General features: G+C 51.0%; 1 protein-coding gene across 1 annotated transcript in view; it reads right to left on the bottom strand.

Moving 5' to 3' along the window:
* Positions 1-18,689, bottom strand: part of DUOX1 (dual oxidase 1) — a 30,981-nt gene extending 12,292 nt beyond the window's left edge. Inside the window, exons 1-20 of the mRNA XM_068966514.1 lie at positions 18,632-18,689; positions 16,463-16,546; positions 16,106-16,270; positions 15,171-15,358; positions 14,814-15,015; positions 14,543-14,709; positions 14,115-14,175; positions 13,897-13,993; positions 12,169-12,259; positions 11,100-11,202; positions 10,668-10,840; positions 8,677-8,852; positions 8,349-8,467; positions 7,401-7,538; positions 6,624-6,737; positions 5,664-5,863; positions 4,818-5,003; positions 2,364-2,589; positions 1,998-2,091; positions 1,558-1,733 (exon numbers count right to left, since the gene is read on the bottom strand). Of these exons, the coding sequence (XP_068822615.1) occupies positions 1,558-1,733; positions 1,998-2,091; positions 2,364-2,589; positions 4,818-5,003; positions 5,664-5,863; positions 6,624-6,737; positions 7,401-7,538; positions 8,349-8,467; positions 8,677-8,852; positions 10,668-10,840; positions 11,100-11,202; positions 12,169-12,259; positions 13,897-13,993; positions 14,115-14,175; positions 14,543-14,709; positions 14,814-15,015; positions 15,171-15,358; positions 16,106-16,270; positions 16,463-16,546; positions 18,632-18,689 (2,818 nt within the window). The remainder of the gene's footprint in view (positions 1-1,557; positions 1,734-1,997; positions 2,092-2,363; positions 2,590-4,817; positions 5,004-5,663; positions 5,864-6,623; positions 6,738-7,400; positions 7,539-8,348; positions 8,468-8,676; positions 8,853-10,667; positions 10,841-11,099; positions 11,203-12,168; positions 12,260-13,896; positions 13,994-14,114; positions 14,176-14,542; positions 14,710-14,813; positions 15,016-15,170; positions 15,359-16,105; positions 16,271-16,462; positions 16,547-18,631) is intronic.
* Between the last annotated feature and the right edge of the window lie 9,213 nt (positions 18,690-27,902).

The following is a 27,902-nucleotide window of genomic DNA, read 5'->3' as shown; positions in this document are numbered from 1 at the left end:
GCTAGGGTTCAGGAACTGTACACAACCTGCCTGCTAAGACTACTTAGCCACAAAACCCTGCTAAAGACCCTCTGGCTTAAAAACTCCCTAGAGTTAAGTGTAGACTCTAGGTAGTACATGTATGGGAGATGACTATAAAATTCTTTCCTCTTTTCTGTGTTTGAAAGTGCTTGTAATAAAATGTTAGGGGTTGGGAGGAACCCTCCCAGAAGCTGCCAGCGCTAAGGGGCAGGGCAGCACTGAGCTGCAAATCCAGGTTCTCACAGGAGGCCTGGGAACGTCCAGGTCACTTTCAAGTGCAAAACCAGCCTTGAAGATTACCCTGGTCTACAGCCCAGAGGCCAAAGTGACTAAACTGAATTTAATGAAATGAGTGTTTTAAAACAAAGTATAGATGTCTGTCCTCTCAACTGGTTCAGCAAACAACAGATGTGGGAAAATGGTAACAAATGGCGAATGTAGGTGAAGGGCAAAGGGATGCTCCTTGTACCATTCTTACCCCTTTCCTGCAGGTTCATTATGTTTCCAAGTGAAATACAGAGGAAACAGCAAAGCACAACAACAATTAAAAACCAAGCAGAATAGTGCTCAATGCTAACACTCGACTTAATCCTCAAGCCTGGTCCTGGATGTCCCCAGGATTCTGGTCTAGGCTCACTTCTTGGCACCTGTCCCTGCTTTCCCCTCAGGCCCAGGTGCCTGTCTGGGAAAGGTGGGAAATTGAAGAATCAGGAGTTCTGGGTCTGTGCTCTACCAACCCCCCTCTCACCCTGGGGACCAGAAGCCCTGACCAGAGGCCCAGCTGTGTCTTATACAATTCACCCCTCACCCCATCTGGGCTGCTCAGCCCCCCAAATTCTCATAATACTGGGAGGGACTGGGTGTGGTCTCAACATGTCCCAGTGAGAATTCCAGGCTATGAAGACTCTGTAACAGCCCAGAGGAGGCCACAGGCAGTCCCTCTGCCTGCTACCTGGCCCCTCCTCACCCTGACTCTAGCCCCTACTCACCTGAGTCAGACATAGGTGGGGCAGGTAGTCAGGGGGAGGGAGAAAAAATAGAATGGGACTCCATATACTCAGCAAACATTTAACGAGCACTCCTCCAAGGGGTAAGGTGGGAAACAAAACCAGCAGCCCACTGCCACCATCAGACACCCCCGCTGAGATGGGTATGGCCAGATACAAGGAGACACATCTTCCCTCCTGACGTGTGCACCAGGCACTGGGGCCTTTGACAGGAAAGAATTCCAGCTGCAATCCCCCACCCTATCCTGACCCTGCCCACCCCACCAGCAGGGTTGCACTATGACTTTTCTGGGCCATGGGCACTACTGCCTTTCTGCATTAAAAAATATATATTTTAATAATTATGTTGGTATAAAGAAGAATATAATCCAGGCTGGATACATAACATATTTATCACCATTATTATATTAATTCTTCTGACTGTAAAAAATATATAAACATTTCCATGGCACCTCAAAGCATGTGGACCCTAGGCAGGTAAATGCTGTGCCTACTAACTGAGTCAGCCGTGCCCAACCAGCTGCCCCACCTTTGACACAGAGCTGCGTGAAGCGGAGGTCGCTGTCGTGGTCCCGCAGCATGAAGTGGAAGTCCTCCCACGTTAGCTCCTGCTTGTCCTGGAAGCCTGACTCCCGGAACATGGACTCCACCACCTCGGCCAGCTGGGTCTTGGTCAGGCAGTTGTTGGAGATCTCGATGAAGGACCTGGGGCCAGGGGGAGGGAAGCCTTCAGGCCCCAATAAGCAGCCTGCAGCTTAGATGCAAGGCCATGCCAACAGGCCTTCAGAGCTGAGCCAGCATGGAAGGGTCCTGACTGACTAAACGCCAAGCCCCCTCCTAGCTACAGCAGTCTCTGGCTCTATGGACTCTATATCTGCTGTTTACCTCCTGCTCCCTCCTTCATGGCCCCCTTCTCTTCCCCACAGTTCCTGCTCTGGCCCACTCTCCCAGCTCTCCTGCAGCACCAACCTCAGCATTCTGATGAACTCATCCTTGGAAATGAGGCCATTCCCATCAAAGTCATACATGCGGAACATAAGGCGAGACTTCTCCTCGGGGGAGCCTGGGAGAAGAAGGACTCTGTGAGAGCCTCGGCCCACCTGCCTACACCCCAGGCTGGCCAGGAGGAGTGTCACACTGGATCGACCCGCTGCTTGTCGCAGCCAGGGTTTGCTCTGCTTCTTGACCCCTACCGGGGCATTCTCAGGTGTCTGCCACGACTGGAGACCCGGCCCCAGTACTTCCCCGTGTCTTAACAGGTCAGCTGTACTCCAGCCTCAGTCTCCAGCTCTTCTCATCTCTTTCTGTCTAGGTAATCACTCCCTCCTCCCTCACCTTTCATGAAGACCACCAGGATATCGAGGAACTCCCGGAAGGACAGGTAGCCATTGCCGTCTTTGTCGGCCAGAGAAAACATGGACTCCACAAACATGTCCTGGGGCTTGAGGCCCAGGGACTCGGCAAACTCGGCCCGGCTCAGCTCACACGTCAGGGCCTCCTGCACCTTCTGCGATGAGTCCAGGGGCAGGGCCCCTGCATCTGCCTGGTCGATGTCCAGCACCTGTACTTGGGCAGCAGCAGAGGGGGGAGAGAAAAAGACAAGGCTTCCTTGACTTGAAGGCCAGTGCAGGCTTTTAGTGCCACCTTTTAAGGTGACTGCTCAGCAGCCCCACCACTAAGCACTAGCCCATCAGCCCTGTGGGTGGTCTCTGGGCCTCTGTATTAGCTGATTGGACCAGGGACGCACACTTGACCCAAGAAGAAGGTCTGAAATTGAGACTGGGAGGTCCCAGGACCATCTTGACCTGAGTGTAAGAAAACAACCACACTGCTCCTTCATGTGCTCAAAGACACAGAGACAGGAGGAAGTGGGGGACAGGGGGTTGGACTTGCATGGTGGTTCAGTGGCTAAGACTCTGTGCAGGGGGCCTGGGTTCGATCCCTGGTCAGGGAATTAGATCCCATATGCCACAAGTAAAGTTCTAGCATGCCTCAACTAAGACCTGGCACAGCCAAATAAATAAATAAAAGGAAGCAGGGGCATGGAGAAAATGGAGGCAGACTGAGACAAAAGAGGCCTTGTTTGATGACAGCTTTCCCTTTCCTGGTCCCTTTCTGGCCAGATCACAGTCTTCCCTTTGGACTTCCTGAGACACCACTATGTCCTCAGAGTCACTGACCCTTTGTCAATGCTAGCTTGAGCAGGTGTCTCTTATCTCCAAAGGAGTTTTGACTGAGAACATCCTCAGCTGGGCTGAGAACATGTTGGGCTGGGGCAAGGGGAATTCTCATGGCAGGTCATCTTCAGCCCACCCTCCCAGGGGCTGCCCGATCATAAAGACAGACAGTGAGGGAAGCAGGCTACTGCACCTGTTCTCCCTGCCTGTCCACTGGGGGCCTCCAGGTCCAGGGCCAGCTGTGATTTCACGAGCTAAACCTCATTGCTTCAAGCAAGGTGCTGTGGTAGAAAGAGCCTGGGGCTGGAGGCAAGAGATCGGGGTTCATGTCCCAACTCTGCCACCCACTCACACTGCATGACCTCAGGTAAGTCTATTCAGCTGTCTGGCATTCATTTCCTCACCTGTCTTTCTTATATCACAGGGTTATTGTGAGAATCAATGAGAGGTTGTGTGGAAAATGTTTTGAAAGCACTGAGCAGATAGAAAGCGTTGGCAGCTACCCGCAGAATACAGTAACACACCTTTGACAGTTCCCAGCACAGGGAGTTCCCAGAGCACTTTGGGTTCTAAGCTGAGAGGAGGTGCCCAGGTCCTAGCAATGAGTCACCCCAGTGGGGGTCCCTCCACTCTCCTGCACACTCAGGTTCAGCTTGTTGGAGGAGTGAATGACATGGCATGTGCCTGGCATGTAATGAATGACCATTAAGTAGTACCTTCCTTCATAAATCCTTTCCCCAGTCAGCCAGCCCTGCTCCTTGACCTCAAACATTCATTTTTTTCCCCTCTACTAGGCATCTCTGCTCAGCCCTTCATGCTGCTTTCTTCTGAGACAAAATTTTTCCAACTTTTTTTGAGTGCTTACCAAATCTCACCTCCACCAAGACTACCTTACATAGGCCTGAAGCCTTGCTACCTTTTCTAAACTCTTAGACCACTTACTTCCTGGATCTCTTTTGTAGCTGTCACTCTTCCCAGTTATCTTTCTTCCTGTGCTCACACCATCTTCCTGGTGGGATGATAAACTCCACTGGTGGGGGCCCATGCTCTATTTATCCTTCATCTCCCAAGCTTCTCCTCTCCACTATTCTGCTCCCAGGCTGCCTGCATTTCCGTACCAGATAGGGACTCAAGTCCTTGCAATTCTCTTCCTATCTTGTTTACCCACATCCTCCCAATAGACTCAAAAATCTGCAAGGTGGACACTAATGTCCCATCGAGGCCTCTGACAGCTGTGCTTCCCCAAGGACATGTGGCCAAGGGCCCCCATACTGCTCATCTCATCCTAAGTTCCTGCAGCCATAGGGGCAGGATGAGCTGCATGAGGGCAGCAAAGTGGTTAGCTGTGAGGAGTGAAATAAGAAGTGACACATTCAGATAACCCCCTTCCTGGGCATTACCTCCCTGGAGTCTTACAGACGAGGGTGGGCGTGGGAAGGGGGCAGGAACATCTCCTTAAGCAAGGTCAGGTAACTTGCCCAAAATCACAGCAGAGTTAATTGTTAACTAAGAACGCGGGGCTTCTAAACTTCGCTGGTGTCAGCCCCTGACCTCACACAGGTATACCACTACAGGCAGACCCACGTGGACAGAACCGATCCCACATACACACCTGGGAGAAAAGGTGCCTGAAAAAGGTCTCCAGGAGGTGGCTCCGCTGCTCCCGTGTCACTGCGCCCCTCATCAACTCCTGCTCTCGCAGCTCCCACTCCTGGAAGCTCAGCCCACTCTCCTTCAGAGCGCCCCGCAGGCTCTCCACCATCACCTGCCGTTCTTCCTCCAAGTCAAATAGCAGCATCTATGGAGGAGCCATCAGGAGAACAACCACGTGTCAAGGCCTTGTAAGGCCAGAAGGTTTACGTGAATCTTGGTGGTTTTTTTTTTTGGCGGGGGGGAGCGGGCAGGGGGCACTGGAAAAAGCACCCCGGCCAGAGATATTGTTACTCCTGGGCTCCATGGAGTTAGGTGGCTTGCTTGTACGTGCAGAGGTAGCACGCAAAGGCACGTGTGCAAGACTATTCTTCCTCTCTGCTCCATACTGGAGAAGGGAGGGGAAGGCGGGAAGGGCAGAGGATGGAGAGGCCCTGGAGCGCGACGGAGTCAGAGTCAAAGACCAGCATCTGACTGAGCTCCCCTCCAAATCTCTAATTCACCAGATCCTGCAGCCAGGGACAGGAAAGAGGGCCCAGCTTCTTCTAAGGACACTCAGCTAGGGCCTGCCACGGCATTCATAGAAAGGAAGGGGACAGACTGAGTCTGCAGGAGCAAAAGGGACAGTTGAGACTGTGGTATCCAGCAGACTCAGCAGCACAGACTCATTCCAGTTTATCCCACTATCCAGCACTCCACCCAGGGACTAGGAGCCATAAACCCTGCCTGGCCCGGAGCCCTCCCCTCCACCTGGCTGCCCCCATGGCTGTGGCTGCAGACAAAGAGCCAGGGGCCGGCTGGGCCATACCAGGTCATACTCCTTGGGGATCTTGAGCAGCAGGGCACGGCGTCCGTGGTTGCTGGACAGGATGAGGTTGATCTGCTGTGGGGGTCGCAGCTGGACGGTGCGGAGCACGGAGAGCCTGCCGTCCACCACGTGGATCTGCCCAGGCTGCAGGTGCACCAGCACAGGCCGGCAGGGCTCCTTGTGGCCCTGCCATTCTATTGCTGGAGAGAGATGAGGCTGGGTCAACTGGGGGCTTCCTCCTCACGCCCCACCCCTCTGCCGCCTCTGGGAGGAAGAGGGCTGGCTCAGGGCAGGAGTTAGATCAAGGCCTCTGAGCTCCATGTCCTGTCCTGGGTACTGGCAGTCATCCCTTGCCGACAGTCGCGCCTCTAGTCCATGAGCAGCATAACTACCATGTCCCAAGTATTGACTATGTGTCCAACACTGTACTGAGTGCTTTGCGTGAACTACTTTATTTAATCTTCACAAATCTATGAGGTTAGTGCTATTGCTATTATCATGTTACAGATGAGAAAAAAATAGGTTGAGACAGATTAAAATTTGCCTGAAGTCCAATAGCCCATAGGGGTGGAACCAAGATTCCAATCCTCAGTGAATGTGATTCTAGACCTTCTTTAATGACTTCCTGTTGCCTGAAATTCCAGTGTGAGACACTGAAAAGCAGCAGTTCTTGGGGATTTGTGCGTCACAATTAGCCTGTGAAATGTAGGCAGGGTCCCGTGACTCCTCCTTGTGAGTCTATCACATTCTGTTTTTTGGGGGGACCATCGGGAGGAGCTAAGGAGGATGGAGGACTCCTGATCCGACTCCTCCTAATGCCCCAGTGACTCTTCCCGCCTGACCAAGCCTGTCCAGAGGCCTAGAAAAGGAAAGCCTTTGCTCTAGGCTGTTGAGGGATGCAGGGGCTGTAGCCTGGAGTCATGATCTCCCCTCCCCGACCCTGGCCATCCCCGAGCCTACCTTTTATGCCCCCCACGAGCTTCTCACACATGATGCTCTGGCGGTTTTGGCCCTGGAGTCTCTTTAAATTTCTCCTCCGGAGCTGGGCAACGATCCAGGCACTGAGCAGGCTCACTGAGAGGCAGAGGCAGTAGGATGCTCAGAGGAAGGTAGAGGTCTGGGGAGATCAGTGGCTTCTTTCCCAGGCTTCTTTCCTTGGGAAGAACCTCTGCTGTCCTCACCTCCTATTCAGTTGTCTCAAATTATGAAGTGCCCTGGGAGGGAGGTGCTCTGCATCCCACAGGAAGCTTTGTGGAGCATCTAAGGTGCCTGCCTACGCTTGTCTGCTTCTACCACTCGGGTCCCTTCCCAGCTAGAAATTGGTCTTTGTGCCAGAGACTGGACCCACTCTACCAGGCTGCTGATCGATCCACACACTTAGTCAAAGATAAGTCCCAAGCTATTGCCCCAGCAGCTACATCCCAGACCTGCTCCTCAGGCAGGCATTTGCTTCTGACAGTTTCCCATGCCCAGGCTCCTGCAAATTGCTGTGGATTGTGGGTTGCCCATGGCTCCTGAACCAATCTGGGCCCTGCAATGGACCCCAGAAGAACAGGAAGACAATTCCCCCTGGAGCTGACTTATGTGTAGCTTTAATACTTCTCACGTCCCGCCTGCTCTGATGTTTTCATCTCCTCGGAGGAACAGTACTCTGCATTGGTTGGTTGTCATAGATGCAGCTGACCCCACCCCCAACTGACACCTCTCACCCAGCCCCACCCTGCCCATCACTTTTACCCAAGGGGAAGCAGCACAGAGTCCCGATGGTGACCCCGAAGCCAAATCCACTGCCTTCAAAATAGTCCCGCATGATGGGGGGAGCACAGGCTGGCAGGCCTTCAGTGCTGAGCTGTCCTGGCTGTGGGCAGGGGTCTCCTGGGGAGATAGACGAATGTACAGGCCTGGGGGTGCTGGGCCACAAGCTCAGGACAGGATCACTGAGGAGGTTAGGGTGGCAGAAAGAGTTTTGGGGAGCAGAGGAGAGGGGGCTTCTTACCCCTGCCATTGTACCAAGAATGTGGCATCTGCCTACTTGGGTAACATGTGGGATAAAAAATGAACCTCAACCTGTCTCTCCCCAACATGCACATAATACACACCCACACACACATAGAGCCCTTCCCTCATCACTGCAGTGGGATTAGGATATCCTTGGCCACTTGATGCGAAGAGCCAACTCATTGGAAAAGACCCTGATGCTGAGAAAGATTGAAGGCAAAAAGAGAAAGGGGTGGCAGAGGATGAGATGCTTGGATGGCATCACTGACTCAATGGACATGAATTTGAGCAAACTCCAGCAGGTAATGAAGGACAGAGGAGCCTGGTATGTTGTAGTCTCCATGGGATTGCAAGGAGTTGGACACAACTTAGCAATGCAACAACAACAACAAAGGATAGCTTGGCCTCTGCTATGCTATAACCATCCTGGCCAAATGTGAGCCTCCTCATCAGGTCTCTCTGCATCTCAGTACTACCCTCGCTTTGGGTACCTGCTGAGGTTTTGCAGAAGGGACGCTACATGGCTGTATGTGGCCACCTGGGGCCCCAGAACCCAAGTCTTTGGGGGCAGAATCAGGGTCACTCCCCACACGAAGTCTACTACCCAGCCACCCTGAACCAAGTCCCCAGCTTGGGAGGGCTGAGGCACCAGATCCCAAACCCCACCAAGTGCCCCAGGCCACTCACCAGCATGCCAGAAGAAGACACCGGGCTGCAGGGCACCAGGGTCCACCTTGGTGACAGTTACTAGGACATCCCGTAGGGAAGTGTTTCTAATCTCTGCAATCTCTCTTTCAGAGAACAGCCTGGGAGTGGGAGAGGTGGGGAGCTGTTGAGATGGGTGAGAGAGGCAGGCCCCTAGGCCCAGGAGCCCAGATGAAGGAAAAGACCACAGAACATTGTGGTGGGAGTGGTGGGTCAGCTGGGAGTCAAGGGCCCATGAGGGCATTCATGGGCAGAGGGTCTGGGACCCAGGCTGAGGTAGAGTCTGAGGCAGGATCCAGGCAGGCCTTACCCATTCTTGCTGTTCTCAAACCAGTAGCGGTCGCCATCCCGCAGTCGCACAAACTGATCAAGGACGATGGTGCTGAAGAGGGGTCCAGGGTCCCCGTGGCTCTCCAGGAGCCCCCCGGGGAGTAGCTCCAGCCGGGATAGGTCCTGGTTGTACAGGGCCGCCGTGGCCTCCAGCACCTGGAGCCAAGAAGGGAGAGGTGCTAAGATCGAGTACCTGCCCTCCAGCCAAGAACTGGCTCCCAGAGATCAGCCCCAGGGATCATCATAAAAAGGTGACAGTGACAATAACTCACTCATTATGCCCTGGGCACTGCTCTGAATGCTTTCTATAAGTTGACTCATTTATGAGAATTCTCTCACAGACTTAGCTGCTTATTTTATCAAGTTAAAACAGGCAGGCAGTCCCCTAGGTGACTTGTTCTTGAAAAGGTATGACAGTTGAAGGGTCAAAATCAGCACAAAAGTTGAATGGTTGAATGATGAGTCAGAAAGAGCTTCTAATCTTTACAGGTTAAAAAAAAGTTTGGAAAATCGAATCCCTTCATATCCATTGCCTTTTAGAGACAGTATACGAACAATGTCGTCCCCCCGACTTTTACTGTGGTTCTTTTCTCCACAATGTAAATAAACACTGTGTGCTGTGCTGTGCTTAGTCTCTCAGTCGGGTCTGACCCTTTGAGACCCCATGGACTGTGACCCGCCAGGCTTCTCTGTCCATGGGATTCTCCAGGCAAGAATACTAAAGTGGGCTGCCATGCTCTCTTACAGGGGGGTCTTCCCAACCCTGGGATTGAACCCAGGTATCCTGCATTGCAAACAGATTCTTTACCATCTGAGCACTGGACCAGCTTAATTCCAATGAGGCACAACTCAAGTTAAGGATTTGCTGCCTTTGGCATAGCTGGTGATTCCTATCTACATGTTGATTTTATAAAGGTTTCAAGCTTCATGGACATATCACTTCTTTATAACCTTTCAATTCTCTGCTTTCCAATAATTTTATAAAATAGTGAGGGCAAAAGCAATAAAATAATTATTTACTGCTAGCTTCCCCAGTGGCTCAGAGGTAAAGAATCCACTTCCAATGCAGGAGAGGCAGGAGATGAGGATTCAATCTCTGGGTCAGGAAGATCCCCTGGAAGAGATATGAAAACCCACTCCAGTATTCTTGTTGGAAAAACCTCATGGACAGAGGAGCCTGAATGGCTACGGTCCATGGGGTTGTAGAGTCAGACACGACTGAAGTGACTGAGCACAACTGTAGAAGCAATGCTGTGCCCAAAAGGTAAGGCAGCCAGAACTGGTCTGCTGGCTGGCAGGCCACGCTGTTTGCCCAGGTGATAGCTCAGAGTGTGATAGCTGACTCTCCAAAAGCAGCTTGAATATTGGCATATGAAAGTACAGTTTGTTTCTGAATTAAGGACCTGGTAGGCAATGGCACCCCACTCCAGTACTCTTCCTGGAAAATCCCATGGATGGAGGAGCCTGGTAGGCTGCAGTCCATGGGGTTGCTAAGAGTCGGACATGACTGAGCAACTTCACTTTCACTTTTCACTTTCATGCATTGGAGAAGGAAATGGCAACCCACTCCAGTGTTCTTGCCTTGACAATCCCAGGGATGGGGGAGCCTGGTGGGCTGCCGTCTTTGGGGTCGCACAGAGTCAGACATGACTGAAGTGACTAGCAGCAGCAGCAAGCTCATTCAGGGAGTTGTTGGGAAGAGTAAATGAGATTAACCCTATCAAGTGCAATAGATGTTCTCTAAACATTTGCTGGATCTGCACAATCACAGAGTCTAAACCTGATCCTGCTGGTCTGGTAACTTCCATTCTGGTGTGTGATCCTGGGAAAAGCAGCCTGGGTGAGCTCTGCCCCTCTCACCAGGTGCTTGTCTCTGGTGTCTGTGTCTTGCTGTCTGTCTTCTGTGTCTCAACTTAGTGTGCCCTGGACCTCCCTCCTGGCCCCACCACCAGGGGCCCAACCCCTCCTCACAGTGCCATCACTCCCGGAGAGGGCTGGGTTGATGTCCTGCCATCTGGTAACTGGAGGCAGGCCCAAGGTTGCCCTGGCCTTGGTGTAAGAGGGCAGGCCCAGATCTCGGCCCCGGAGCAGGCAACTGGCCAGGTGGTCTGTGCGGGAAAACTTCAGGGGCCCAGGCCAGAAATCTGGGGATGAGATACCAAAAAGTCTGAGGGAGCTCCTGGACCTCATGTCCAGGTTCCCACCAGCCCTGGGACCCCAGCCATACCCACAGAGGGAGCTGTGGTCTGCAGGTCAGAAGCTCTGTTAGCAATGAGAGATTGCAGGTTTCCCACCCCCCGTCCCCCCGACCCAGCATGCCTCCCTGCCAGGTTCTGGAGCTCCCACTGAACTTCTTCCCGGGGGCCAGGGCTGCATAGCCTGCAGGGACAGCCTCAGCCTCACCTCGCACGTCCTCCACCACCACATGGTCCTCTCGCTCAGCGATCTGGGAGGCCATGCCCAGCAGTAGCGCATCCACATCTTCAGCTCTCTGTAGGCTGGGGTGCTTTAGGGGTGGGGAGAGGGGAGAGGTGTGGCTAAAGGAGCCAGATGTTGGGCAGTCAGGCTCCCTCAACCCCACACTTTGGGTCCTGGGCCCACCCAGTCCTGCTGTTTGCTCCCAAACTGGAGGGTCATTCCTCCTCTACAGCTTGATCCCCTACTCAGGATGAACAATGTCTCCATCCATCCAGAGCGCATGCTGCTAGGACACAGGTCTCCACAAGCACAAGGGACCTAAAACATTACTTCTGTCTTAGGAAACGTGATGGTATGGTTGCCAAAGGCACTAGGTCAAGGTCTTGGCCCTTGCTCTGTTAGCAACCAGTTGTGTGACAGGACCTCTCTGAACTCAGCGTCCTGCCCTTAAGAAAAGGGCCTTATTAATAAAATAAAATAAGTAAAATAATACAAAGATATTAGCAGGACACTGACGTCTCTTTCAGCCCAGATATGTGACTCTGCTTTCCTCTTCCCTCTTTCCTCTTACCTGCCCTCTATGAACATACTACATAGAGTATCTGATGTTGCTTTAAACGAATGGTTAATGCTCCTCACCCCTAGTGGCCTGGACAGATGATTCCTGTTAATCTCTCAGAATTCCTCCCTCCACCTTGCCCTCCTCACACATGCACATTCACACGCTGCCCAGGTGTGTCTAACTGGGAATTTTCCTTGGGGGAAGGGATGGCTGGAGTACTCCAGTGCCTACAGGGGGGAAGGAAAACCTAGGAAGAAGTGATGCATATAAAGCCACATCTGCACAGCCCCTCAACTCCCCTGAGGTGGGGGAGGAGGACTGACGTTTGACGTGCACAGCTACCTGGCCATCTCAGACATTGGTAGGGGAGAAGGCTGAGGTGCCCTGGGCTGCCTCCTCCACCCCAGCCCATCCCAGCTGGCTGCCTCAGTCCACTGCCCACCTTTACCACACACCCTCAGAAACACACACACACACACCCTCAGTCCTGACCTCTCGGCTCCAGTAGCTGTTGCAGACCCGGAGAGCTCTGGGGACACTTGAGTTCCTATTGATGACCCCCTGGAAGTGGCAGCTGGCATTTCTGAAATGAAAGGAGCAGGTTAGTGGTGACTGAGGCTATGAAGTCCTAATGTCAGGCATGCATCAGCTCTGGTCTCCAAAGCTAGAGCCAAGGACCCAGGTCATTGTTTCCCTAAGGTGGTGTGTGGTCAGGTCCTGAACAATCTGATTTTTGGAAGGTCCCTCTCTCCACATTAGACCAAATTTCTAAAACTGTATCCCATATTTTGCCATGTTTCATTCTCTCTCACTCTCTCTTGACAGATAAAGATATGGATATGGATATAGACATAGATACAGTTATAGATAAACTGTCAACAGAAAAAAAATGCAGAACATAAGAGTTGTGAGTTCCAGCTTTATTCAGGGAACTTAATGAGGACTATAGTCCAGGAAAGAGTCTCTGAGTAGCTCTGAGAGGACTGCTTCTAAAAGGTTGGGAGAGAAGCTAGTGTATATATATGATCTGGGCTAGAGAATGGGTGCAAACACTCATCTCTGTAGAAGGTTACTGCTAGTCATGAGGAGCAGTTATCTTGGTTAATGGTTTTTGTGTTTTTCTATGTATGGGGAGATAAAAGAATATGGGTTCATTAAAAACTTTTTTCTGAGATATCTCTATCTATCTAATGAGTCTGTTTTTCCAAAGCAGAGTGCCTTATTCTTTTTTTTTTCTCCCAAATTCTTTTTCAGGGTATACTGTTGGAAGATAGCTGCAGTGGTCAATTCCACAAGCGGTTCCTTGTGGAACTGGATGGTGGGCAACATTCTTTATATATATATATATATGTATATTTATGTATGTAAATTAAAACATATAAAAGGGATTATTAAACATTTTTTTGAAATTAGTTGTCTATGGATAACTCAAGTACTACAATTTCTTAGCCATCATCAGCCATATCCAGAAATTGTTTTAGAGTAAAAAAATCTAATCCATGAATTGTTTTCAATTATAACGCAGCTGGAAAAAAAATAGACTGCCATGCTTTGTTTTATATATTTTTAACTTAATATGTATGTTTTTAAAGTTTCCCTCTCGTTATTTTGGAGCCAACACTTTTCTTCAGCTCTCACACATTTTTATTGTAATGCCCTCCAAAGGCTTATAAGCCCCATGTTCTGTTCTTATAGCTAAAAATGCCCCCAGTGTAGTGTCAACACCTGAGGTGCAGACCTGGGGGCTTTGTGATTCCCCCAATGAACCTCAATTAACTGGTCTTTAATTGGGGGGATTAATATCTACACCGGTTGCAAAAAAGTGGACATTAAGGTGCTTAAAAACCGCTGAAGGGGACTTCCCTGGTGGTCCAGTGGCTAAGACTCTGCTCATAATGCAGGGGGCTCGGGTTTGAGCTCTGGTCTGGGAACTAGATCCCACGTGCTGCAACTGAAATATCCTGTATGCTGCAATGACGACTGAAGATCCCACCTGCCGCAACTAAGACCTGGCTCGGCCAAATAAATAAATGAATATTAAACACACACACACGCACAGTGATGTATTTTTTAAAACAATTGTTGTCCTTCTTTCCTTCCCTAGTCACTGTTCTCTGGGGAATGGGCATACTTCAGATTGATAAGCCTGTCCTGAGGGCAGATTTTTCTCAATATGTACCGCCAGCCCTCCACACACAAACACCTGAGCCCCTCTCTCACCTCATGTAGACGCCAGGGGGCACCATGGTGGAGAAGAACTGCTCAGAGGCAGCCAGGAACTCCGGAGAGATGCTGGGGTCCAGGAAAGGGCGGTATCCTGGCCGGAGCGAAGAGGAGATAGCATTGGTAAGATTTAGCCCTTAAATCACCCAACTTCCCCCGCCCCCACCAAAAAAAGTTCCAGCAAGCTCTCCCTTCCTTCCTCCCCATCCCCTCACCTGCATATTCAGGGGGCATTTTTCGCAGGAAGCTGGGCAGCCACTCATACATGGCGATGTTCTGAGGGTCAAGAGAGGGGAAAGGGGAGGCCAGCGCTGGAGCAGCCAGGCCACGGGGGATCTGAGCTCAAGGAAGCCTTAGGAGGAAGATGAGCACCAGGCAGGGGCAGTCACGGGAGAGACTCTCAGACAGGAGAGGTGCGGAGGTTCCTCCTGTTCCCCACAGGCAACCAGGGCAGGTGGGTGGGGAGAGGGCTGCGAAATAATCATCAGAAAACCTCCTGCATGAGTAGCGCTTTGCCTGCTTATCACCCTCAGGGGCTTGTCCTAGATGGCGGCTCTCTGGGGAGGGGGTGGTGGTTTCTGGCGGGGTCGTCCAGGACCGAGGGCTCTGGAGTCTCCCGGGGACCAGGCCGCGGGGGACCCACCTGGTAGGTGGCGATGACCCTCTTGCGCGCGTGCTGGAACAGCTCCTCGTCCCCCCAGAGCGGGTACCGGCTGGCCAGCTTCTGTGCCCACAGGTTGTGATAGCGGAACCAGAGCAGACCCAGCGCCTGCAGGAAGGGCTCGCGGTTCCCTCGCTCGGCCCCGAAGGCTGCACGCGCCGCGGGAACGCAGGGAGGAGATGAGCGCGGGCTGGACCGCGGGGCGCCCCTCGCCGTCCCTCGACCGCGCCCCGCCCGGTCCCCGCCGCCTCACCGTATAGCCCCCGCGGCCCGCGGCGGCCAGTGGTGGGATCTGGCGGCGTCCACATGAGCAGCGGGGCCTGCGCGGCCCGCGGGAAAGCGGGGTCGGGCCCCGACGCCAGTTCCCCCCCGGAGAAGCTCCGCAGCTCGTCGCTCCAGGAGTGCGAGGAGCCATAGATGGCGCTGCCGTCCAGCCAGCCGGTCACCTCGTTGGTCTGCGGGGACGGCGGGAGGCTGAGCCGGGGGTCGGGAGGCCAGGCGGGTCTGGGAGGGGTGAGGGCCCGCGGGTGTCGTGGGTGCGGCGGGATGGGGTCCTCTCCGCGGTTGCCTCGGGTCCCGCCAACCCCCCATCCCCGCCTGCCGCGCTCACCAGGTCCCGGGGGCTGCTGGGGCTCTGTCCGGTCTCGGGGTCCCAGCGACTCCTCTGGAAGGGCAGGACCACGTCCCCGCTCTGGTCGCGGTCGAACACCGGGTCTCCGGGCGGGATGTGGATGTTGAGGAACTCGGCTGGGCAGCCAGACTTGTCCACGCTGACCAGGTCCGACAGCACGTGGTAGCCTGCCAGCAATTGGGGAGGGCTTGGTAGGGCCAGCAGAGGGCCCCTCCGGCCTTGAATGTAGACCCCCATCTCCTCCCCTTCAAGCTTTAAAACACTCAGAAGCCATTATGGGCAAGTCTAAGCCTTGACCTCCCCACCCCTTACAAACCCTTTGTCCAAACTGTTTTCATTGTCAAGTTTGGGCTTCTCCTTGGTAACTGGGAGGTGCCCGTGACTGTGCCTAGACAGCAGGGTTGGCAGCACGGGCTGTGACATGCAGCTGGGAGCAGCCTGCCCAGAGGGCCTGCCAGCCTCAGTGGGATGCTGCACACTGGAAAGCAAGTATGGGCACCAGGGATGGCCAACAGGAGCTGAGCACTCCTGCTCAGAGCTAACAACCCCCAGTCAGTGGGGTCAGACCCACCTAGCACCTCTATCCTCAGCCTTCGTACCAGAATCAGCACCCTGCCCTGAAGCTGTCCTAGGAGCCACAGGGGCAGAGTGAAACAGAGTCCCATCATGAGCCCTTCAGGATTATGCCCATGGTCCTCTCTTCCCACTCCCATCAATAGCTTAAGGTGGTGCAGATTTATGCCTCTCTCTTTTCCCCCTGCTCCCACGCCTACCCCACCACCCCATTGACTCCTCTTCCATCTCTCACACCCTTCTCTCAGACCTTCCGTCACTTCTCTCTGACACTCCCTGATGACACAGAGGTGTCCAGCTGACCCCGCAGACCTCCCTTCCCCAGAGGTTGAGGCCCTCACCAAAGAAGACCCCCAGCACTGTGCGGTTTTGCACTGAGGCCAGCCCTGCGGGGCCCCTCATGGCGGTGTTGCTCAGGGCCCGGGGGTTAGGCAGGTGAGGCTCTCCCAGGGGCTGGTACACACCATCTGCATAGCTAGCTGGGACCAGACGCTGTAGCCGAGAGCCTAGTGGAGGAGAGGGAAGCACAAGGATGAATTCTCAGGGGGCTCCCGGGCCCCTCTCCCAGGTTCCTCTCCAAACCACAGATTCTAAAACCTTAGGAATGAAGCTTTTCCAGGTACCAGCCAGCCCTTGCCCTTTAGTGGTGACTACTATCCTGACCCTGCAGCTCTGGTCTCCACTTGGCTCTCACCTACCTTTGCTGCCCCATCTGTGCTCCATGAGGTTGTTGTACCACCCATCGAATCGCTGCACCTCCCATGAAATGGAGTTCTGAGATCCTGTGTGAGAACAGAGGGAAGGGGGAGCTGAGCAAGTCAGTGCACGAGAGGACAGGCTGGGTATGGGTCCAGGGAGCCTGGCACTTGGAGCAGCAGAAAGTGGACACCCAGCACAGTGCAGGAGGAAGGGTACAGAGGGAAATCACCCAGAGCAAAGTGATGTCCAAATTCAAGCCCAATCTTTAAGCTGCTCAGTGGGAAAATATGGCAGGGAGCACTAAAGTTGTGTAACTGGTGTCTACTGATAAATGGCCTTAGAGAGGAAGAGGAGGGTGGAGGACAGCAGTGGCGATGGGGCAAGGGCGGCAGGAATCTTCTACTGCCCTCACACCTCAGCTCCCTGGGGACAGAAACTCTTCCCAGCCCTAAAACATCACACAGTGCAAGAGTCAGCCACTCTTCCACCCAGGGAAGAATGTCATTCTGTGACTCACCTGTGGACAGGGGCAGAATGGAGAGGGGCTTGGCCCTGTCCCGTTGGGCAGAGCTCAGAGCAAGGGTGTGAGCCATGGGGCTGTGGCTTTGGGGCCTGTTGCTACTCAGGTCTTTTCTCCAGTTTCTTGGGTGGGATCAGGGACTGACTGGTCGTGTGGATAACCTTGTTGCCTCCTCTTCTGGGGCATTATGTTCCCCACATAATTCCTCCTGCTGATTCTATTTTATTCTCCAAAAACTAGGATCTAGGAGGAAGCACTCAGCTGTTGAGGGAAGAATTCAGGCAATGGGGGCAGAAGGAAGAGTGCAGATGTGGAGCAAGGATGCTTCTGGTCAGTAGATCAGATGACCAGCCAGATTCCTTCCCTTAGACTAGGAGGTTACAGGGCTTAGGCTCCCTCTCTGCTCACGTCAGAGAACAGAGGAAAGAAAAGGACTCTCATCATCCAGAGAGAATGTCGTTCCACTCAGACCAAGGACAGGATCTCAGGGCTACCTTCCTGCCCCATGACTGCAGACACATAAACTCAGCAGGGGATCTGAGATGGAAGATGACTCAGGCTGTGATGTTTGAGCAAAGAATTCAACTAAGGATCCAGGACTTGGGGCAGGAATTAGGGCGGCCACACACAAGTGATTTCTAAAATATGATGAGCCAATGGCAGAACAAGGAGGCCACCTCTTGGGTAGGGCATGGGGGAGAATGCCTCTGGGAATAAGAGGCAAGAGCTGGGGGAAAAAATGGAAAATGCAAGGCCCAGGGAAGGAGAGGACTGGGAGGAATGGGACTGTGAGCAGCTTTGGCAAGGGAGAAGCTGCAGGGGCTGTCTCACCATCCTATGGCCTCCAGCCAAGACCCATCATTCCACAGATATTCTCTTCTTGCATCTCCTACCCCTGATGATCAGGGACTTGCCCTTTTACACCTAATTTGTGGCACCTTAAGGCCACTTTTCTCTGCAGAGACATAGACTACAGAGAATGGCCTCAGATTCTAGTAAGAGGCTGTCCAAAGCTGAAGTAACAAGATGAAACTCTCATGGAACTTATTGGGCTGGTGTTTTTTTCTGTTTTGTTTTGTCTTTTTTTTTTTTTTTTTTGGCTGCACACCAAAACTTGCAGGATCTCAATTTCCTGACCAGGGACTGAACCCAGGCCATGGCAGTGAAAGCCAGGAATCCTGACCACTAGGCCACCAAGGAATTCCCAGATCTTAATGGGTTTTGTTTTTATCATATTGTTTTAAGACACTGGTGACTTCGCTTCAGCTTTGGGTCCAACCTGAATCCAAGATTCTTTTTTGTTTTGTGCATCTGATCAGTCATTTCCTCTATGAGGTGACTTTATGAAGAACAAGAGAAGACAGACGAGAGAGAAAGGGCCCCCAGACTGTAAGGAATACAATAGGAAGTACTGACACAATTGAAGGCTCTCTAGTTCTGTGTGTTTGGGGAAATTTTTCATTCCATTACCATTCATCTAATCAAGAGGTTTGAAATGAGCACTCACTGTGTGCAGGGTGCTGTGTTAGCTAGGGACTAGGGATACAAAGTGACACAGCTTGAAAATGACACAGCTTCTGTCCTTGGAGGATCCTGGAGAATTCTGGGTTCCTCTGCTCCTAGCCACGCTTCTCTAGTCTGTACTCACCCATGGGCATCCATGGTCCAACCAGGAGTGTCCATACCAGAGCAAAGTGGAAGCTCATGATGAAAATGTTAATAGGGCTCAGGTGTTAGAACACCCTAAAACAGAGACCCTAGAAAAAAGACAAAGGATGGAGAAAATGAGCTCTAGCAGTTCAGGAGAGTCGGGATCTCTGGAAGCCCTTTGAAATCAAGGCATGGGAGTGGGCTAAGCCCAGGGTATATAGCAAATGGCAGGAGACTCACTCTCTCCCAAGAATCTTTCATTCATTCAATGAACATGTGATAAGCACCCACTACATGGTGGGCACTGACCTAGGCACTGGAGATTAAGTGATATAGCAGACAGAAATCTCTGCCTTCCAGGACTTTAAAGTAAAATTAGTTGGAAACCTTGCTTTTTTTTTTTTCGTCCATGCCACACAGCACTCGGAATTCTAGCTTCCTGACCAGGGATCAAACTGATGCCCCTTGCAGTGAAAGTGCAGAGTCTTAACCACTGGACCACCTGGGAAATCCTGGGAAACCTTGCTTTGACTCGTCTTCCCACAGTATGTGTTCCCTGGACACAGTCTTGCTTGTCGGCCAGAACACTGGGTTGAGGCCAGGATGCTGTGCAGCAGCCAGTCCAGTAGTGTGATCTTAGACAGGTCACTTATCTGCTCTGGACCTTGGTTTCCTCTTCTGGCTATGAGAATATACCAGCCTAAACTGTCTACCTCCTAGCCTGGTCACCAAAATCAAATGGGAGAATGAGGTTGAATTCAAGGCAAGAAAATTGACAAATGTTATGTAAATATGATATAGAGAGGGTAGGCTGGAGCTTGGCTTCTCTTGGCAGACTCAGCAGGGATGTAGCCCCAGGTGCTTGTGTTTGGTGCTGCTCTCTCTCTCTCTCAGGCCAGCACATCACCCGGGAATGATGGGGAAACTGAGGCAGCAGGGGGACTCAGGCTGCTGAGTCTCTTGAGAAGTGCAAGGCCAGTGAAGACCTCCTAAAGGCAATCTGGAGATTAAACAAACAAACAAACAAAACCTAGGCCCAGTCATAATTCAAAAGCTCAGCATGCCACTCTCTCCACCCCCAGTGAAGGGCTTTGAATAGTTAAAGCTAAAAGGCTGGACCCGCTGAAGTGGCCACAGTGCCCCTTCCCTGATCTAGGATGCCTTGTCCCTTTCCCTCAGTCACCAGTGTACCACTCAACCAGTGAAAAAAAGCATGCAGTGAGCTTTCAGGCCAGGCTAGGGAAACACCTGAAGGGCAAAGTGGACATGCTTCATACCCACTCCTTCTGGGTGGGTAGCCGCAACCACTTACTTCCCAACAACCTTGAAAGGAAAGCAGAGCCTCATGACAGGGCAGTGAAGCCCCAGGCAGTGGTAGAACCTGGAAAGAACGCAGGTGCCTAGTTCTTTCCCCACATGGCTGCTTTTCAGACCCAAAGTACCAGAGCGGTGAGTTCCCTGGGGTAGGGGAAAGATGAGTCAAGGCCATAGGTATTCCATCTTGGTCCCAAGGGTGGGCCAAAGGGGAATGCCTGGCCTCTAAAAGCCCAAAGTTCCCTCCCTGACACGATGCAGTGGCACCAAGAGGCGCTCCAAAGACAGCCCCTACGTCCAAGCGAACTAGGCCACCCAACATTCCCATTTCCCGAAAAACCCGGTCTTCCCAAGCCGTGGAGTATAGGTCTTCACAGGCTAATTTTAGCCTCGGGTTAAGAATGGAGGCGCAGCGGCCCCAAAGCTGGAATTCCCCTTCCCTCAGACAAGCGTGGCGGTGTCACCGCAGTCACCTTCCCCTGAGCGCCCGTGCACGCGCGAGCCCTCCTGGGTCTGACCTGCGGCCGCGGCGTCTCTCGAGCGCTGAACTGCTGCTTGGCTCCCGCCGGGCTCGCTGCTGGGCTGGCGACGCCCGCTGAGTCCGGCGCCTTCTCCCTCTCTGCGCGGGGACGAGCAGGCTGGGGAGTGAAGAGGGGACTGCGCGTCCCAGTTCTAAGGCGGGGCGGGGCGGGGTGGAGTGCCAGGACCCGCCGAGGTGCTCCGAGGAGACCCGGGCGCGCAAGGTGAGGCTGCACGGGCTCGCCCAGCTCAGATGGAGTAGACGTCCGGTCAGTGGCGAAGCCACGTGAGCGGAGAAAAGAGCGAGTCGGCTTCTAAAAGGTCTGCTAGGGATGGGAGAGGGTCGAAGAGGGGACAGGGTGCAAAGGGACAGGGGAGACGCTGCCCAATCGTCTCCACGCGGGCGGATATGTGCTCTAAGACCAAGAGGACCGGTCAACGCCCGCAGAACCAGGCTAGGCGTTCGAGCAAGGCATCCGTCCTAAGACCTTTTAAGAGTCCGTGGTAACATCCACCACCCGGAGTTCGTCGTGAGATCTCGGGGCTCTCACTGCCGTCGAGCCCCGTCCGCGCCCCTCTGGACCCCGGATTGCATCGCTAGGTTTGTGCTAGAACTGCCCGGGGTTGTGCGCCAGGGGCGAGGGGAAGGAGGAGTCGGAGGGCTGCCTGCGGAGTGGACCGTTCTCGCGCACCCGTCCCTTTTCCGTCCCAGGCTGGGTGGGGGCGGGCGCAGCGCCTCAGAGACTTGGGTGCGGTCTGAGAAGATTGAGAGCTACTTGGAGCGGGGCGGCGGAGGGGCGGGAGGGCGGGACAGCATCCCAGACCTGGTTTGTCCGGTCATAGTCTACTTAAGTGCAGTAGGAGAAGAGTAGGGGTTGCAAAAGAGCCCCGCCAAGAGAAAGGGCGTGCGCTTTTGGTGACAGGGCGTCCGGACCTGGTTTCTTCTTTATCCCATCCCTGGGAGCGCTTCGTGTGAGGTTCCATTACGAAGAGGCGAGCGGCGCCGGCTGCCAGGCACATACTGTTTGGAAGAGGCAAAGGTAGGAAACAGCAGTTCGGGTTTAAGTGGCGGGTATACTGCTGCGGTCTGTGCGGTCCGGGTGGGTGGTCGAAGAGGGCCTTGAAGTGCTGTCCCCGCCCCGGCCCCTAGAGGCGCACTTCCCACATCCGCCCAGGTTCAGATCAAGTGGGAGTTCAAAGTATTGTGAGAAACTGAGAAGAGGCAAAGAACAAACAAAACAACAAAAACTTACTAAGGCCACGAGGTATACAGATGTAGAATCCTTACCTCGGCTTAACTGGAGTCTAGGTAATTCGGCTGGCAAGATTCAGCACCCCTAGGCTCCTTAACCACCTCAGCCCTTGTTAAGGATTCCTCCCCCAATCCACTTTTCAGATCTTGTTCTATTTCTCCACTTAACGGCCTTCTTTGGTGCAAAAGCACACGTACACGTGACCACACACCTTCTTGAAGAAAAGAGACCGGGACAGGAATTCTGGACAGGGTCCTTTTAGCCATCCAGAGCTGTGAACTTTGAGTGGGGTCCACCCCAAACAGAGAAATCAACCATCACATTCTAGCAACTGGTATCACTCGTCAGAGTTCTTGACAACCCCAGGCAAGTCACTCACACTCCCTTTGTAGAGAATTGGTCATCTTTACCGGTTCCAGAAGAAGCAGGAGGCAATCAAAGACTTCAGGAAGAAATCCCTGAGAGGCCACAGAACATTAAGAATGTACAGAAGAACATTGAATGCAGAAGTCTGGAGCTTGTACTAGGCTGTATTTCCTTGAAGACTGCAGCTTTATTTCTTGGCCACCCCTAATACACACAAAAAGGAACCCCACTGTATCCTGTGGTAGGTAAGGAATGGGTAATCTGTATCTGAATTGCAACTGAGCATGAGAAATACTTAAGTATTTTAAGAGGAAAGGTGTCCCTTACCTCTCAGGCCATGTGGCAAAGGAGAAAAGGACGACCCCAGAATGTGGAAATTGGCCCACCCAGTGAGAAAACACCTCAACTTTGTCACAGGGGCCTCTGATGCAGGATTTTTGTGTCTAGATGTTTATGGTACTGAGAACTCCTTCCTTGTTTTGTCTATATTTCTATTTATATGAACCTGTAGGTATGTATATCTGACCATGCGTGCATGCATGCTCAGTTGCTCAGTCAAGTCCGACTCTTTGTGACCCAGTGGACTGTAGCCCGCCAGGCTCCTCTATCCATGAAATTTTCCAGGCAAGAATACTAGAGTGGGTTGTCATTTTCTTCTCCAGGAGATCTTCCCGACCCAGAGATGGAAACTGAGTCTCCCGTGTCTCTTGAGTTGGCAGGCAGATTCTTTACCACTGAGCCACCCGGAAAGCCTATATCTGACTGTGTCTTTCTTGTGCTTATTTATATTTATATATATTTATATCAGTATAACAATCTGGTAGTCAGCTAAGGGAGAAGTGGTGGATTAAAGATTGACATGAGATTTTTCTAGAAAAAATTCTACTGTCAGATCCTCCTTGGCAAGCCAGGAAGGAAGATGTCCCCAAGGGAAGCCACAAACTTCATGGAAAAAGCAGGATTGTTGGGTGTGAGGACCTTTCATTTTCAGTCTGACTTTTTCATGCAGGAGGCCTATTAAGTTAATGATTAAAGCCAAATTAGGATCAGGGTTATCAAAAATTAACTTTAAATTGGGTGATGTAGATTAAAGAAGACCTATTCACTAAACTGAACTAGAAGGAACTAAACAAGGCAAGTTTTATTCACCAACTGTCTTTTTGTTTTAGTCATCTTTAATAAATATTTTGGAGAATTGGAAATAAATTAGTGTTGTTCTTCTATACTTGATCCAGAAACCCTTTTGTTAGTGTTTCTTTGAAGCACAATGTTAATAGGGATGAGCCATTCTTATAAAATATTTTATAACCTCCCTTTGAAATAAACTGGAGAAGGAAATGGCAACCCACTCCAGGACTCTTGCCTGGAAAATCCCATGGATGGAGGAGCCTGTCTGGCTACAATCCATGGGGTCGCAAAGAGTCAGACATGACTGAGCAACTTCACTTTCACTTCACATTGAAATAAATGCAGGAATAATGCTAATACATGACCCTAATCAAAATACATTGCATCATCATTATTTCTTTATACTGCAAATATTTGGTTTTGAAATTCCAACATATAACATGTACTCTTATTTGACTACTATGTATTCAAACTTGGTTTATCTTCCTATCTTGTTAACCAAGATAGTCTACATTTTATACCATTTCCTTAAAAGTATAGTCTTCCATCAAAACTGTAACGGCTTCAGTCTAGGTGTCAATAAGTTAAAAAAGTCTTAGACCAATAAATATCTGTTATAAAATATTAATAAAGTATCACCATCACGTATTTTACAAAGTAATTTAATCCTAAAACTCTTACTTATCTTTAGCTGGAGTTGGAATGTATGTTTCAGATTCAACTAAACATGAAAATTCATGCTTTGGAGACTCCAACTGTTGGAAGAGGCTTTCTAAAAATTTTGTGAAGCACTAAAAATTGACAGCATGGGTCAAATCCATTTCTGTCCAATCTTTAGCCTCAATGTAGGTGATACTGTTGTCTGAGTACAGTAGAGGACAGTGAGGAAGCATAGCTCCCTCTTGTGTGTGAAACAGAAGATCCCACCTGCAGGGAGAGGATACATTCATACATTCATTCATTCCATCCACAGACTGATTAGCAAGTACATGCTGCATTAGTAAGTTTATCCCTTGATGTAAAGACGGAAAGACAAAGCCCTTGCCCTTTAAGAGATTAGAAGCTAATGGGTTCTAGATGTTCAAACAGAGTGCAGTGTAATTACTGTGATTGTGGAGGTATGTTCAAAATGCCATCAGAACACTAGGGGTGGGAACATCTACACTGGCCTGATGACATCAGGAAACTTCACAGAGGAGGTAACACGAGCTGAGACTTGAAAAGTGAAGAAGAGTTTGCCAAGAGAGCAAGAGCATTCCAGACATAGGAAATAGTATATACAAAGGCATGAAGGCTTGAAAGAGCATGTCAGATTCAGAGAGATGCCAGTAGTTTACAATGGCTAGAGATTAGGCTGCATAAAAGATGGAGAAGGAAGTATAGGTGGGACTGGATCAAAAAGGACTTTGCATATGATGGTGAGAAGATTAGATTTAACACAGAGCAAAGAAATAAAATGATTATACTTGCTTGTTAGAAAAATTGTCCTGGCACCAGGCCAGAGAGGATGAGACGGAATTAGGGCAGAGGCAGTAGTAGAAAAGGAAATACTTGGATGGTTTCAAGAAATAGTTAAGAGGTAAAATGGTCCAGGTCTCTGGCTCATTTGATTGATGAGATGGTGATGCCACTGAAGAGACAAAACAGAATAAAAAGCAGAGTGGAGACACTGAATTCAGTTTGGGACCTGTTAAATCTGAGGCATCCATGGAACAGCCAAGTGAAAACATACACAGGATAGCTGGCCCTTATGTGTTTCAAGCCCAAGTAGGACGTCTGTGTGGAGACAGATCTGAGAAGCATCAGCCATGAAGGGATGAACTTGCCTAGAAAATCATGAAGAGTTACTAGAAGAAGAAAGCCAAGGCAGAATCCTGGGGAGCATGACTGTTTAAGCGGGGAGAAAGAACTAGCAAAGGGGCCACGAAAGGGATGGCCAGAGGCAGGAGACCTAGGAGAACGTGGTGTCATGGAAGCCCAGGGAGGAAGTTAGAAGAAAGAGAAATTACCATGGGGAGGGCAAGAAGGATGAAAAGTGAAAGTTTCCCTTTAAATTTAGCACTTGGTGACCTAATGGGGAAGGATTCCCAGGTGGCTCAGTGGTAAAGAATACACCTGCCAGTGCAGGAGACACAGAAGACTTGGGTTCAATCCCTGGGTAGGGAAGATCTCCTAGAGAAGGGGATGACAACCTGCTTCAGTATTCTTGCCTGGGAAATTCCATGGGCAGAGGAACCTGGTGGGCTACAGTCCATCGGGTCACAAAGAGTCAGACATGACTGAGTGTCTGAGCTCTGAGCACACATGCACACAACCTAATGGAGAAGCTGGGGTTAGAGAGAAGCCAGATTCACTGGACTGAGGAGATAAGGTAGTGGACACACACGGAGACTGTTCTTCCCAAAAGCCTGGCTGTGAAAGGGAGAACATGGGACAAGGTAGCAGCTGGAAGGGACCCAAAAGTTCAACAGAAAGAGCTCCTTCTCTTTGTGTCCTTAAAATGGGAGAAATTAAAGCATGTTCTTGATAGAAAGAGCTGGCAGAGAAAGAGGAGCTGCAAAATCACCAAGAGAAAGGGGGATAACTGATGAGATAGGTGGTGGTGAAGGTGGGCAGGATTGGGGTCAGAGCCTAAGAAGAAAAGATTCCATTGCTCTAGGATGGGAGAGTTGAAGAGTTAAGAGAAAAAGCAAAACTTCATGTTAAAACTGAGGCAGAGGTTATTCGACTTGCCCCAAAGAGAGGACTGAACGTTTAAATTGTCTCTTTGCCTGATACCATGCTTCCTCCCATAGACAGCACCAGGAGGTGGCCAGCCTAGAAGGAGAGGGAGAGTCTGGGAGCCACAAAATTTAGAACTAGAATGGGTCATGGAGATCACCATGCCCAACTGCAGATGAGGAAGCTAAGAAACGGAGGTTTTCATTTGTCTGTCTAGTTATAAAATCAGTCAGTAAAGAACTGGAACTAGACCCAGAACTGATTCCAGCCCAGGGTTCCCTGTAAGGATTGTCGAAAGAGATAAACGGGAAGTAATGAAATGCCCCCCTCCTTCCCAATCTACTAGCTTCTACTTATTAGTATTATTCTGTTCCAGATACTATTCTTAACACTTTATAGACACAATCTAGTTTCATATTCACAATGACCCTATGAAGTTAACATTATCATCATCCCAATTTTAAAAATAACATCAAGTCTCTTTTGAGGTCAAGTAACTTGCAAGAGGCAAAGGCAGAATTAAAATACAGAGCTTCTAAACTCCTAAACTTATCCTTCCATTGTATCACTTAACAAGACACTGCCTGGTCAAACTATAAATTATGGAGCTTCCTGGCTACCAAGGCCCCAGTACAAATCATAGACAGGGAAATGAGCAGAGCTGGGTTCCATGATCATAAGAGGAATTTTTTTTTTCACATTTTGACATGTCTAAAATTGAGATGTATCTTACCAACAATGGCTATTATAGTTTATTTGTTTGTTTGTTTTGCTGCACTGCACAGCATACAGGATCTTAGTTCCCCAACCAGGGACTGAACCTGTGCCCCCTGCAATGCAAGCACAGAGTCTTAACCACTTAACCAGGGATGTCCTGGCTGTCGTGACTTAATTGGCAGGGATTTTTTTCTCTTTCTTTCTTTGTGATACATAAAATAACAGCCTCCATTCCATCTGGATTTCACAAGACACTGTTGATTCAGGTACCATTTTCCCAGTATTTTGTCTGCAAATGGACAAACTAGAGCCAAATAGCTTTGAGATCAGGGAACAGAGAGAACAGAGCTGAGCCAGGGCTTGAGCTGAAAGGAAGCCTGGGAATTTAAATCAAGGAGAAGAGCCGCTGTTGATGATGTGTGGGTGGAAGGACGTCTGGTCCCAGCACTGTTCCTAGTGAAGGGCGGGCTCCTTCAGTGCTCACTGAGGTGCACTAGTTCAGCTCAGTTGTTCTCCAGTTACCAGCGCAGGAGCCAGGGTGCTCCAGAGAGCTGGTCAGACGGGAGGGGGAGGGTCTGGGAATCAGCCCTCTGGTGCTGTAGCTGGATTACGTACACTTAGCAGAGCTCTCTGGCCTTTGTTCCTTTGGGGACTGAGAAGGAAAGCCAACCTTTTTGTAATCTCTACCATCTTTCAGCCTTATGCCTTACCTTGACAGTAAATACAGCTCTTTTTATGTTCTGTGATCTGACTGCTTGTGCTGGAAGCCTGAGGGAGATAAAAGAGAATTATATTTCCTAAGACAGTCCCAGAGGAAGCAGAGAAGCCTTGAGGGTAGCGGTGGCACTGATTTAGGGGACCTGGGGATTACGAAGAAAGCATGGGGTGACAGAGACTTATTGCCAAGACCTTTATTTTCTCACAGCTAAGGATGGCTGAAGGATAGTGGAATGGTGGTAATAGGCATTAGGCTGAAAGATGGTATAGATTACAAAAAGGTTGGCTTTCCTCCTCAGTCCCCAAAGGAACAAAGGCCAGAGAGCTCTGCTAAGTGTATGTAATCCAGCTACCTCACCAGAGGGCTGATTCCCAGATCTGGACTGGCCTCCGGTCTGGTGAGCTCCAGAGAAGAGGGGTCTGGTGTACTCTCTGCTGCATCTCCAGCACCGGGAACAGTGCCTGGCACAGAGAGGGCACTCAGTGAACACCTATTGTTGTTGCAGAGCCTCTGCCTCCCCTGAACAACCCAAA

Source organism: Capricornis sumatraensis, chromosome 2 (assembly GCF_032405125.1).
Source record: "Capricornis sumatraensis isolate serow.1 chromosome 2, serow.2, whole genome shotgun sequence".
Classification (NCBI taxonomy): Eukaryota; Metazoa; Chordata; class Mammalia; order Artiodactyla; family Bovidae; genus Capricornis; species Capricornis sumatraensis.
Note: the sequence above shows the minus strand (reverse complement) of the source record. Positions and strands in the feature narration are given on the sequence as shown.